At 34.5% G+C, this 14,845-nt stretch overlaps 1 protein-coding gene across 4 annotated transcripts in view; it reads right to left on the reverse strand.

The window, feature by feature from the left end:
• Positions 1-14,845, reverse strand: part of ABCB7 (ATP binding cassette subfamily B member 7) — a 129,239-nt gene that overhangs the window by 23,912 nt on the left and 90,482 nt on the right. For all 4 annotated transcript variants that reach the window (XM_010347368.3, XM_010347367.3, XM_003936860.3 and 1 more), the window contains 4 exons: positions 3,578-3,710; positions 2,134-2,402; positions 627-715; positions 448-535 (listed from right to left, as the gene is read on the reverse strand). In XM_010347368.3, coding sequence (XP_010345670.1) covers positions 448-535; positions 627-715; positions 2,134-2,402; positions 3,578-3,710 — 579 coding nt within the window. The remainder of the gene's footprint in view (positions 1-447; positions 536-626; positions 716-2,133; positions 2,403-3,577; positions 3,711-14,845) is intronic.

Consider the following 14,845-nt stretch of genomic DNA (forward strand, 5'->3'; position numbering starts at 1 on the left):
TTATATGACAGGTGGTAAAGTCGGTTTGTTTACACCAGCATTACCACAAACATGTAAGTAATAGAGTAATGAATTGTGCTACAACATTACAATGGCTACAATGTCACTTGCTGACAGGAACTTCTGAGTTCCATTATCATCTTATGTGACCAACATCACAGACGCAGTTTATTGCTGACCAAAACATCACTATGCAGTGCATGACTGTATTTATGATCACTTATAAGTTAATTCAGAAGGTAAAAATCTGATAGTGCCAAGCAAAAACTGAGACGGAAACAAAGGATAGTTTCTAAACAAAAGAAAACAATAAAATAGTTTTTATTCCATCACACCTAGAGGTCATATCCTAACCTGAAGCTCTAACTTATACTACCTATTAAATGAAATGGTAACAAATCTTTGTGCAGTGTGAAAGGCAAAGGAAAGTATAAGTAAACATATTACCTTCACAGTTTCATAATTCAGCAGTGAGTCTATAGCAGCATTACCTGCATCATTATCTGCTTTGTTCATTTCTATTCTAAATCTAGTTCTGTAAGACAAAGAGTTGCATAGGCATGAAATACATGTTACAAAGCATAACTAATTTCTAAATTTTATGTGGCTTCTAGGCAATAAATTACCTCCACCGTGTGACTGCAACTGTGAATGCTGTGTATGCACCAAGTGTTCCGAGGGTTACCAAAGCAAACTGGGCACCACATTTGTAATACTAGAAAAGGATGTCAAAAGAAGAAATGAGAAACGGTTATTGTGCTTGCCAAATAGTTTATAACACACAACAGTAAATCCCACTCAAAAGATTTTGACAAAAATATGGTGGTGGGAAGTTATGTAAGTGAATGATGGGTAAAAAAATTGAATACTTTAGAAAATCTACTTTAGGCAACAAGGGAAGAAAGTCGAACTGCACTTCCTACATCAATAGTACCATCAAATACTAATAGGAAGATAGTACAATAAGCCTAAAGAAGAATAAACATATACATGGATATATATATTCACTTTTAACTATAAAAGGTGAAATTGTTAATCATTAGAAAAATGCAAATCAAAACCACAATGAGATATCATCTCAGACCAGTCAGAATGGCTATTATTAACAAGTCAAAAAATAACAGATGTTGTCAAGATTATGGAGAAAAGGGAACACTTACATGCTGCTGGTGAAAACGGAAATTAGTTCAGCCACTATGAGAAGCAGTTGGGAGATTTCTCAAAGAACTTTAAACAGAATTACCATTTGATCCATCAATCCCATTACTGGGTATATATAGTCAAAAGAACCTACATCATTCCACCATAAAGACACATAAACACATATCTTCATTGCAGCACTATTCACAATAGCGAAGTCATGAATGCTGACCAACGGTGGACTAAATAAGGAAAATGTGGTACATGTACACCATGGAATACTATGCAGCCATGAAAAACAAATTCATGTCCTTTGCAGCAACATGGATGATCTGGAGACTATTATCCTAAGTGAATTAACTCAGGAACAGAAAACCAAATACCACATGTTCTCACTTATAAGTGGGAGATAAACGATGAGTATACACGGACACAACAAGGGGATTGGACACTGGGGCCTACTTGAGGGTGGAGGGTGGCAGATGGGTGAGGATCAAAAAACTACCTATTAGGTACTATGGTCACTACCTGGGTGATTAAATAATTTATACATCAAACCCCAGTGACACACAATTTACCCATGTAACAAACTTGCACAGGTACCCCCAAATCTAAAAGCTGAACAGAAAAACAAGTAAATAAAAGGTGAAATTGCCTAAAATGTTATGAATGGTGATGGGAAATCTAGATATTCTGAGCATATTAGTCAAATGCCATACACAAAAATCTCTGCTTAACCAAAAACCTTTTAAGTACTAGTTAATGACGGATCTACATGGAGAACTGAAAAGCTCTTTACAATAACAACATGATAAAGAATTCGAGCAGTCCATTGACGCTTGTGGCAAAATAATTAAACTGCATAATGTTTCTAGCATCATGGAATTTTGCTTTCAAACCCATGGGCATGCAACAGTATAACAGCTTCAAATATTCAATTGCTACTAATGAGAATTTAAGATAAAAGCTTGTTATGAAAAATGTTTAACTTACCAAAACACCACTGACAAGCATCACTTCAAACATGATGGGAAGAAGATTAAATACCAAAGCACTCAGGACAAAACTGATACCCCTTGTTCCTCTGTCAATAGCTTTAGATAAAGCTCCCGTCTGTCTGCTCAGGTGAAAACCCAGATCCAAGTTGTGAAGATGGAGAAAGACATTTTTGGCTATTCTTCGGATTGAATTTTGGGCTACCTTGCCAAATACTGCATTTCGAACTTCATTAAAAAAAGCAGCTCCGGCTCTTGATACACCATCTAACAAAACATTCAAAAGAAAAAACAGGATGTAACAATATTAGAATCATAGGAGTATAGAAATGACAAGGGCTCAGAAAATGTTTGTACAATAATTCAGTGAATGCATATATCACAGAATATTTAAAATAAAGCAAACCTAGAATTAATCTAGCCTAATGAGTATTAACTTTTCTACCACTATTAATCCCTTCAGTGTTATTTCCCACCAGGCTTTCAGATGTTAAAAGATTTTTTCTGGCCGGGCACGGTGGTTCACACCTGTAATCCCAGAACTTTGGAAGGCTGAGGCAGGTGGATCACAAGGTCAGGAGTTCAAGACAAACCTAGCTAAGATGGTGAAACCCCATCTCTACTAAAAATATAAAAATTAGCTGGGCATGGTGGCATGTGCCCGTAATTCCAACTTACTTGGGAGGTTGAGGCAGAGCACTGCTTAAACCCGGGAGGCAGAGGTTGCAGTGAGCCGAAATCACACCACTGCACTCTAGCCTGGGCGACAGAGCAAGACACCATCTCAAAAAAAAAAAAAAAATTTTTTTTCCAATTAAAATACTTTAATAACAGCCCATATGGCATTATTGTGGGAAAATGTGCAGTATCCATTAAGATGATCTAATTTAACCTCCCTAAATAATAAATGATAAAATCAAGACCCTAAAAAATCAAGTGCCTTGACTAAAGGCATACCCTTACTAAGGTCTCCCAAATTTTATAGTGTTCTTTCTGATGCACAGGGCATACAGCATTTATATTCTGTTCTTTTCAAATTGTAGATATGTGTCATTACTAATGAATATATTTTAATAAAGTATTAATGACATATATAATGTTATTTAGCTATTTCCTATTTAATAGCTAACAATACCAGCAAGAAAATAACTGACCTTTGTGGAAATGGACATTACAAAAAGCCTATTAGAAGTGGTTCTTATGAATTTAATGTCTTATTTCATATTATTGTTGTCTAGAACTTGTAAAAATGCTACTATTATCATGGAATTTTTTGAAAGTGTATCATACAGTTTTTAAAAACACATACAAAAAAACTGACATAAAACAAAAAATATCCAAAAATGCTAAGTTGTGTTTGTAGTGAAAAGGTCATCTGCTCAAATATAATGAAACCTCCTTGAAAGTCAACACCTGTAGATAGATTAAAGAATCACACATACAACCAATCAGAACTGCTGTTGCCATGGTTGCAACTGTATTTGGTGCATCACTCAGGTTCAGCATGTTTCCAGACATCTGGTTGAGGCTGTCTACAGCATATTTAAACATGAAGGGAACCACAATATTCATGGCCTAAAAACATAAAAACATCAATTACCCATTAGATACAAAATACCTATTTATAAAAGTACAAATATTTATCTTAAATTAGTACTTATGGTAATGTTTACATATTTACCAATTACTGGTATTAGAGTGATTTTCCCCATTCATAAAGACAAAATATTTGGCATTGGGAGAGCTGTCATTTCAGGCTTCATAATTCACACTGCCATGTTAATATTCATTTATAAGCTATGTGAATTAGTCAAATGCTTCTGCATGAAATCATCCCTGATCTGCCACTCAAAAATGCTGTCTCCATTATCTAAAATTCTACAATGCTCATGACACTATGGCAAACTGTCTTACATTGTAGTTATTTGTGTATATATTTCCCTTTCTTACTAGATCCTTGAGGGTCTATGTCATATTACTTTTTGTTCCACTCATGCTGAATATAATGCTTTTATACAGTAGGCATTCAATAAATATTTTAAAAATAATTTGGTCACCAATATAATGGTAAACTAAATTATACAGCAAAATGGATCACAAAAGCAGATAAATTACAAGTATATATGGCTTATTCACCATTGGAAAAAACACTGATAAATCTATTTGTCCTACAGAAAGCTGCTTTGTTCCAATACCATATAAAACAAAGCCCAATTATTATCAAAACTAAGCTTTCAATAATGAACCTATTTCTCTATGAGAATACATCAAAATAAAACTTTAAAAAGAAAATTAGCAGTATGATGATTTCATAGATTCAAGGCAAATGTTTAATCATATTCACATTCTATATTTTCTGCAGTTACAGTATCCAAAACATCAACCATCATTTAGGAACAGTAAGTTTGTCAGACTCCCAAAGTTTCTTTGAAGAAATCAAATTGATGCACATAATAACATGTAAAAACAATTCTATAAGCCTTAATAAAAACACTGAAATCCCAGATCTTGTTTATGCTCCATTATTATGCCATCTATCTTTGCAAAGTTTAGCTTATAACTGATAGAAGTTATGCAAATCTTACCAAGATTCCAAGGTAAGATACACAAGAGTCTTACCAATCAAGGAGGCATTCTAATATTCAACAATATCATTGAAAGACACAGGAGATGTTGTGATGCTTTTAAGAATGTAACCTTATGAGATAAACTGCTTAAACATTAAACTTTCTGACTTCCAAAATCTAATCGAATATATGGCAGGTCTCAAATAGCATAAATTTCTCAATTCTGATTCCCTTGTAGCCATATAACCTTTGGTTCTTCTTCTTGAAATGGTCTCCTCTCCCCTATCTAGCCTCGTCACTCTTCAAAGCCCATTTTGAATCCCATTTCTGTCATAATGCCTTCTATGAAACTTGCAGCCATTTTGGCACTCTCCATTTTCCATCTTCTATCTTTTTGTTATAGTTTGTACTTTGACATTTATCACTTTTGTGATATATTTCTGATTCATTTTGTATGTATACATGCATAGATATATTGCCTTCTTTTTTGAATAAATTTAAGGGGTACACGTGCAGTTCTGTTATATGGATATATTGTGTATTGGTGAGGTTTGGGCTTTTAGTGTATCTATCACCTAAATAACATACAAACTTTTTGTGACAAAAATAACATTTACTGAACAACAGCTAGATGAATCAGGTATGGTGAAAGGTAGGTACCTTTCACAAACATGAGGAATGAAAGAAACAATTTTTCAAAATAGATTTTATCTCTATAGTTGAGGAAACGAGGTTTAATGACTTGTCTGGTAAGCAGCAGAGCTAAGATTAAAATCCAGGTTTGACACTTGAAGTCAAAATTTTTTCTAGTATACCACAGCCACATTAGCAGCTTATAAGGCAGAGACAGTATATTTCACTTCTTTGGCACCCTAAAATGGATGCTCTCAACAGTACTGTTTAAACCAACTACAGTTGTTAAGTATATCAAAAGTAATTTAAATAAATTTGAGCAGATTCCAGGTTTTCCATTTAAGGATACATTCCCTTACCTGCAATCCAATACACTTTCTTCAGTAGGAGAAAAAGTGATAGTTATAGCTACCATGCAATTCTCATAGCTCATAGCCCATTATACCTTTTCCAAAGCTGTAGTGAATGATGCCTAAAACTAATATATCACCAATAAAGTTATGCAATTTTACTTTCTTGAAAATGTTTTTGGTTTTGGTCTAACTTTAGAACATCCTCGGAAGTGTTCAGGACCTGTGAGTGTCATCTGCATTGTGCTGGTAGTGGCAGAAAAAGGGCAGTTAGCACATGCAAAGAATATGGCACTACCTCTAATAATAACTGAATACCATCAGTTTTCCCATAAAAGTAATTTTAAAAAGGTAAGAAACATGCCATGTATGTTAAAAAGGAAAGAAATACACCAAAGAAACAAAGATATTACATGTAGATGTTTTAATATATAGTGTAAGTTTTGTCTTGTGATATTTTGGAGGTGGGAGTGGCAAACAGTGGTTTTCCCCAATATCCTGCCTTTAGCAGAAGTAGATTTAAACCATTACAGGCAAATAAGAATATTTTTTTAAAAACTTTTTTATTTTGAAATAATTAGACTCATAGGAATTTGCAAAAGTAGTACAAAGAGACTCACGTACCCTTCAACCAGCATCTCCTAATGACATTTTATTTAGCTTTAGTTAAATATCAAAACCAGAAAGTTAACACTGGCACATTACTGTTAAATACTGGACTAGAGAACTCATTCAGTTGTTACCATCTTTTAGCCTGTATTCATGTGTATGTGTGTGTAGTACGTATGTGTCTGTCTGTGTGATTCTATGCAATTGTATCACATGTTCAGATCTGTAACCGGTACCACAATCAAGACACAAAACTATTTCATCACCGCTTCTAAGAAAAAATAAAAAAGTTAGCTGGGCATGGTGGAGAAATCTATTATGCCACCACAAGAGAAATCTATTATACCACCACTTTGTATTCCCTCCCATCCTACCCGCCTCACTCCAGTCCCTGTACCCTGGCAACCACCAATTTGTTCTTGATCTCTATAGCTTACTCATGTTGAGAACATTCTAGAAATGGAATCATATAGTATATAACCTTTTAAGATCAGCTTTTGTTTCATTCAGCATAATGCCCTCAAAGTTTATCCACACAGTTGCATGTATTAATAGCTCATCATTTGCTATTTCAAAGGATTATTCCATTGACGCACTAGGATTTATTCAACCAGTCACCTCGAAGGACATTTTGGTTGTCTCCAGCTTTGGGTTACTACAGATAAAGATGTTATCAACATTCTCATACAGGTGGATATACGTTTCCATTCATCTCGGAAAAGACCCAAGAGTCAAATTGCTAACTTATGTATCTCTATGCTAACCTTACTTAGAAACTGCCATACTCTTTCTAGAGTTGCTAATTAATTTAATTTAATTTAATTCTGAGACGGACTCTCGCTCTGTGGCCCAGGCTGGAGTGCAGTGGGGCAATTTCAGCTCACTGCAACCTCCATTTCCCAGGTTCAAGTGATTCTCCTGCCTGAACCTCCTGAGTAGCTAGGATTACAGGTGTGTGCCCAGCTAACTTTTTATTTTTCTTAGAGACAGGGGTTTCACCATGTTGGTCAGGCTGATCTCAGACTCCTGACCTCATGATCCGCCTGCCTCAGCTTCCCAAAGTGCTGGGATTACAGGCGTGAGGCACTAGCCCTAGACATTTTATTTTTAAGACAGAGTCTCATTCTGTTGCCCAGGATAGAGTACAATGGCGCAATCTTAGCTCAGTGCAACCTCCACCTCCTGGGTTCAAGCGATTCTCCTGCCTTCCCCTCCTGATTAGCTGGGACTACAAAAGCATGCCACCATACTCAGCTAATTTTTGTATTTTTGGTAGAGACAGGGTTTTACCATGTTGGCCAGACTGGTCTCAAAACTCCTGGGATCAAGTGATCCTGCCTGCATCAGCCTCCCAAAGTGCTGAGATTACTGATGTGAGCTACCATACCTGGCCAGCTGTATCATTTTATAATAACCAGCGAAGTATGAGTGACCCAGTTCTTCTGTATCCTCCAAACATCTGTTATTATCATATTATTTAAAAAATTTTTAAATTGTTCTAATAGATATATATTGATACCTCACTGATGTTGAACACCTTTTAATCTGCTTTTTTGCAATCTATATCTTCTATTTGGTGAAATATCTGTTCATTCTTTTGTACATTTTATAATTGGATTTTCTGCTGTTGAGTTTTAAGAATTCTTTATATATTCGAAATATAAGGCCTTTGTAGGATATGTGGTTTGCAAATATTTTTGCCCAGTCTATTGACTTTTATTCTCCTCAGGAGTCTAACCTCTCACCCCATTCAGCAGTAATGAGAAACCTCTTCTACCAAGAGTCAATAGAAGCCCAAGTAGGAACCTGGATTCTCATCTCCACCCACAGTAATGAGGCAGCACCCCTGCTCCACTGAAGTGGTATCACAGGAGGCCTGCTAAACAGAAGATTTACATAAGATTCAGAGTCCCCTAATACCCCACATTTCCAGGTTTCAATTTAAAATATCATATCAAGAACCAATAAAATATCAATTTAAGTAAGACAATACAATCAATAGACACTAACATCAGAATGACACAAACATTACAACTATCTGAAAGATTTCAGAGTAGCCATCATAAAAGTGCTTCAGGGAATATTTATGAACATGCTTGAAATAGAAGTCTCAGGAAATAAACGATATAAAGAACCAAATGAAAAATACAGAACTGAAAAATACAGTAACTGACATATAAAAAACTCAACAGATGGGCTCCACAGCAAAACAGAGAAGACAGAGATAAGTATTGGTGAACTTGAAGACAGAACAATAATTAGAAGTACAATGCTTTCATATATTCAAGGCAAATGTTTAATCATTCACATTCTACATTTTCTGCAATTACAGTATGAAAAGCATCAACTATCACTGAGGAACAGGAAGTCTGTCACACTGCCAGAGTTTTTCTGAAGAAATTAAATGGATGGACATTAATAATATGTAAAAACAATTCTATCAGGTTTAATTAAAACACTAAAATCCCAGCTCTTGCTAATGTTCCATTATCATGCTGTACATCTTTGTTAAGTTTAGCTACAACTGATAGAAGCTATGTAAACCTTACCAATCAAGATTTCAAGGTAAGTTACACAAGAGTCTTCGCAACCAAGCAGGCATTCTAGTAGTCAATATCATTAAAATACACAGCGGATGTTGGGATGCTACCTAAGCTTAACAACAGGGAGAAAATAGACTAAAGAAAAAGAAAGTTAACAGTCTCAGGGACCTACGGAGCTGTAACAAAACACCTAACATCCTTTATTGAGCCCCAGAAGGATAGTATAAGAGTGTAGGGACACAAAAAGTACCAACAAAATAATGGTTGAAAATGTCTTAAAATTTGGTAAAAGACATAAACCTACAATTTCAAGAAGCTGAGTAACCCAAATATGGCTAAGCCCAAAGAAATTCACACCAAGACAAATCATAATTAAACTTATAAAAGCTAAAGACAAAGAAAAAAAAATCTTAAACGACCTAGATAAAAATCTGTTACGTATAAGGGAAAAACAATCTTAAGACAGCAGATTTCCAGGGAGGCCAGCAGTAAGTGGCACAACATTTTTCAAGTGGAGAAAGAAAAGAACTGTCAACCTAGTATCCTATACTGGGCAAAATTAGCCTTTATGAATGAAGGGAATATCAAGACATTTTCAGATTAAGGAAAGCTAAGAGAATTAATTACCAGAAGGCCTGCTTTAAAAGAATTGCTCAAGAAAACTCTTCATTCAACAAGAAGTGAAAGCAGAAGGAAACCTGGAAAATCAGGAACGAAGGAAGAGCAATGGAAATGGTAAATATCTGTGTAAATATAACAACATATTCTTTAGTTCTTTAAAAATACGTTTGATAGTTAAAAACAAAATTTAAATTTGTCTAGGAAGATTCCATAGAGTTAAGAAAAAAAAAATCACTGACTGATGAGGTCTATAGTATATATAGATATATGAAACAACTGTAAATATAAAGAGGGAAGGTAATAGAATTTACAGAGTAGTAAGTTTTTACACTTCACTTGAAGTAGTAAAATATTCTAAGCAGACTGTGAAAAGTTAATTATGTATATTATAATTTCTAGAGTAACCACAACAAAATTACATAGAGATAAACTAAAACACACAGTGGATAAATTAAAATGGGATAGTAAAACCCGTTCAAATAACATGAAAGGTGACAGTAAAGGTAAAACCAAGTAACAAAATACATTTATCAGAAAACACATAATAAAATAGACTGAAATCCAAATATATAAACAATACCAATATTATCAATATATTATGATCAAAGAAATCAATTACTAATACACCAACATACTAGCAATGAATAGTCAGAAACCAAAATTTTAAAAAGAAAATTATTTACATTGCCCCCATCAAATAAAAAAAAATAAATCTAACCCAGAGTCTCAACATCCAGCTCTACTGACAGTTTGGGTGCCGTAATTCTTTATGGTTGGAAGAGCTATTCTGTACATTGTACAATGTTTAGCAGTGTCCTTAACTTCTACCCAATATATACCAGTAGTATACCCCACCCCCTCTAGTTGTGACCTATAAAAATGTCTCCAGACTGCCTAAAATCCCCTTGGGGTCAAAATCACACCCAGTTTGGAACCACTGTTCTCATCAAACATATATCAGGTCTGTATGTTGAAAGCGATTAATGCTGATTAAATACATCAAAGAAAAGCTAAATAAATGGAGAGACATACTATATTCATCCAATGGAAGACATGACCTAGTAAGGATGTCAATTCTCCTCAAATTAATATACATTTTTAAAATAAAATTTCATTTAAAATATCATCTGGTTTCTTTGATACAAGACCTTTAACAGCTACAGAAAAGTTTATTCTAAAATTTATATGCAGAGGCAAAAAAACTAGAATAGTAAAAAACAATTTTGAAAAGAAGGGAAGAAAGTTGGAAGAATCACCCTACCTGGCTTTAAAACTTACTATAAAACTACAGATACATATAAACTAAAAATATAAAGATAGTGTGCTACTGGTGAATGCAGAAACACAAAGATCAATGAAACAATAGATTCCAGAAGAAGACTCCATATATAATCACTATGGTAGAAAGAATAATGGCTCCCCAAAGACATCCATGTGACAATTTCTAGAACCTATAAAGATGATACTTTATATAGCAAAATGAACTTTGCAGATGTGATTAAGCTAAAGAACATGAACCAGGGAGAGTATCCTTGATCACATAAGTGGGCCAAATTTAATTACAGGAGTCCTTATAAGAGAGAGGCAGGAGAGTCAAAGTCAAGAGAGAATATAAGACGAAGGAAAGCAGATGGGTCAGAGTCAGAAAGAGATTGAACATGCTGTTGACACTGAAGACAGAATAAGAGGCCCTGAGCTAAGGAATGTAGGTAAACTCTAGAGACAGGAAAAGGCAAGGAAATAGATTTTCCTCAAGAGCTTCTGGAGGGAGCACAGCCATGCCAAATACCTTTATTGCCATCCAGTGAAACATAATTTTGGATTTCTGACCCCCAAAAATGTAAGAATATAAATTTGTGCCATTTTCAGCTATGGTGTTTGTCATAATCTCTTATAGCAGCAACAGGAAACAAAGCAAATTGAATGGGGAAAGGAGAGCCTTGGTGTTGAAACAACTGGACAAAAAATTTAATTTCTACCTAAACCTCATAGAAGAATTCATTCAAAATGTAGCACTTTAGTTCAGTTCAGACATTAAAAAAAAAAAAAAATGGGGCAAAGATCTAAATGTAAAAGAGAAAAATATGTAAAACATTTAGAAGAAAACAAAAGAGAAAATCTTAATGACCTTGGGTTAGGCAAACAGTTCTTAGACATAACAAAAGCATAATCCATAAAGGAAAAAAATAATAAACTGAAATTCATGAAAATTAACATTTGTTCTACATAAAATACTATTAAGGGGATTAAAAAACAAGCTACAGACTGAGAGAATATATCTACAAATCATATATCTGATAAAGGTTTCATATCAGAATATATAAAGAATTCACTAAAGTTGAGAGGAAAAACAAATAGCCCAATTAAAAAATAGACAAAATGCTTAAACAGACACTTCACAAAAGGAAAACATACAAATGGAAACTAAATGCACACAAAACTGCTTAATATCACAAGCCTTAAGAGAAATGTAAATTAAAACCACAAGATACCACTATTTACCTGACAATACCAAGAGTTGACAAAGAAGCAAAGCAACAGGAACTCTTTCATATGCACTGCTGGTGGGAATACAAATAGAACTACTCTGGAAAACAGCTTGGCAGTTTTTATCAAGTTAAAAATGTGTTTAGCATGACCTAGCATTTTACTCTTAGGTATTTATTCTAGAGAAATGGAAACTCGGGTTCACACAAAAATCTGTGCCTGAATATTTAAAGCAGCTCTAGTTATAATCACCAGAAAGTGGAAAGAACCCAAAGTTGTTGAATGGGTGAATGGACAAATTCCGTTATATCCATACCATAGAATACTACTTGGCAATGAAAAGAAACAAACTGATATATCCAATAACATGGATGAATGACAAAGACGTCATGCAGAGTGTAAGAAATCAGTTCAAAAGGTTACATACTATATGATTCCATTTATATGGCATACTTGAAATGACAAAACTGTAGTGATAGCAGACAAATCAATGTTTCCCAGCAGTTTGGGGTCTGGAGAGGATATGACTATAAAGAGAAAACACAAGGGAGATCTTTGAGGTGATAACACTTGTCTGTATCCTGACTGTGGCAGTAATTAAATGAATATATGTATGCTAAAAATTATGGAATTGTATACTAAAAAGAGTGCATTTCACTGCATGTATATTAAAATTAAAAGAAATAAAGGCAGTATCACACGAGAGACCTGGCTCCCTGGGGGCAGGAAATGTCTAAAAATAAGGCTGAATCAGTGTATTTCAATAAAAATCAGCCCAATATGAAGTTTCATATCATGTTACTTTTTAAAAATTAAGAAACTGGTTACATTTACAACATTACAATCTTGTGGCAAAAGGTATATTTAATGTGACTGCAATGTGCACACTAAGTACACGAGAAATAAAGGAACTTTTAAAGTTTTTTTTTGAAATGGAGTCTCACTGTCATCCAAGCTGGAGTGCAGTGGCATGATCTCGGCTCACTGCAACTACTGCCTCTAGGTTCAAGTGATTCTTGTGCCTCAGCCTCCCGAGTAGCTGGGACTACAGGTACCTGCCACCACATTGAGCTAATTTCTGTATTTTTAGTAGAGATGGGGTTTCACTATGTTGACCAGGCTGGTCTTGTATTCCTGGCCCTCAAGTGATCTACCTGCCTCAGACTCCCAAAATGCTGGGAAACTTATTCTTACATAACCTTTTTCTTTCTTAGATCAAAAATTTAAAACAAATAAATAATCTTCTAAGCTCTTGAATTTTCAGAGACTGGTATATCATTACAAAATGGTATTCATTTAATATTTAGCACAAAACTGTACAATTTGGGACACTAACTGAAGAACAGAGTTAAGTAAAAAGTAAAACTGCCATAAAGGACTACCAAAAGTATGCTGTATCTACATGGTGCCACAATCAATCACCAATATAGTCAGTTTGCTGAGGACCTCAAGTTCCAGACTTAATTATCACTTATCCCATTATGATCATGACTAGTCATCTGAGAAACCCAATTCTTTCAGACTTTTTAATATCTAAACTCCTCAATAAATTTACCTTTTTCAGAGTGCCCTCTGTTAAAAGGGCTCTAGGAGCAGTGCTGCCAAAAAGTGCCCAGTATATCTAAACAAGTAAAAAAGAATTTCGTTCCTTTGTTTAATTGTTTCTCTATTCACAAAAGAATCAGAAGAGGAAAAAAAAAAAAAAAAAAAAGACCAAGAACACTAAAGAGAGATTTGATTAGCAAGGCAAAACAATGATATAAGAAAACTAGACAAGGTAAGGTAGAAGATCTGCAAGAGTTATTTTCCAATCACTGGTCACAAGACCCCACTGAACAAACAAGATCTGAGCAAAAGAGAATGCAACAAAGAAACCAGACCAAATCAGCTAGAACCAAGATGGCGACAAAAACAACTTCTATTTGCTCTCATTGCTCATTATACACTAATTATAATGCATTATCATGATAAAACCAACTCCCATCAGCACCATGACAATTTACAAATGCCACGACAACTCCAGAAAGTTGCTTTATATGGCTTAAAAGGAGGAGGAACCCTCAGTTCCAGGAATTCCCCATCCCTTTTCCAGAAAATTCATGAATAACCCACCTCTTATTTCACAACTAATCAACAAATATAGCTAGCCAGAAATCCACGAGGGCTGCTGCTACTACTCTGTCTATGAAGCAACTATTTTCCTGTACTCTGCTGCTCTAAGAAACTTGCTTTCACTTTGCTCTCTCAGCTGACTCTTGAATTCTTTCCTTCACTAAGCCAAGAACCCTCCCAGGCTGAGCCACAATTTTGGGGTTTGCCTGAATCAAGGGTATTCAGACAATTTGTTAAGATTATCAGGGTAGTGGTAGAACCTTCACAGAACTGAAGTTTCTATTCTCATTAAAGAAAAAAAAAAATCAGACAAACATAACAAAACAGTTATGTAAGTTGATCAAATAGAAATTATTTTATACTATATACATTAGTAATTCATGAAAATTAGGCCTATTTAATAAAGCAAATGCCACTAAAGATTTCCATCATATAAACAAAATACTTCTGGCTTGTATATGAAGTTTGCTTTGGGCATCAAAGAGTAACTTCAACAGAAAACAGCTTATTTAATCAAATCATTGCAACATAGTTGAATATGTATTCTGAGAAAGTAAAGTAAGAGTTATGACTAGTCTATGTGACTAACACATGAAAAAGACTCCATATGCAAGACTGTTACAAAATGTGATATTTCTAAGAAATCTGTTGTTTTTACCTAATAGTTTGAAAACATAAACATGAAAAAGCTACAACACAGAAAGGGACTATATGTCATCACCATTTTAAACAATAGACATCTAAAAGCTAGAGGTTATAATACCCATAGAACAAACTTGTTTTATCTT

The sequence above is a fragment of the Saimiri boliviensis genome, chromosome X, assembly GCF_048565385.1.
Source record: "Saimiri boliviensis isolate mSaiBol1 chromosome X, mSaiBol1.pri, whole genome shotgun sequence".
In the NCBI taxonomy this organism is placed as follows: Eukaryota; Metazoa; Chordata; class Mammalia; order Primates; family Cebidae; genus Saimiri; species Saimiri boliviensis.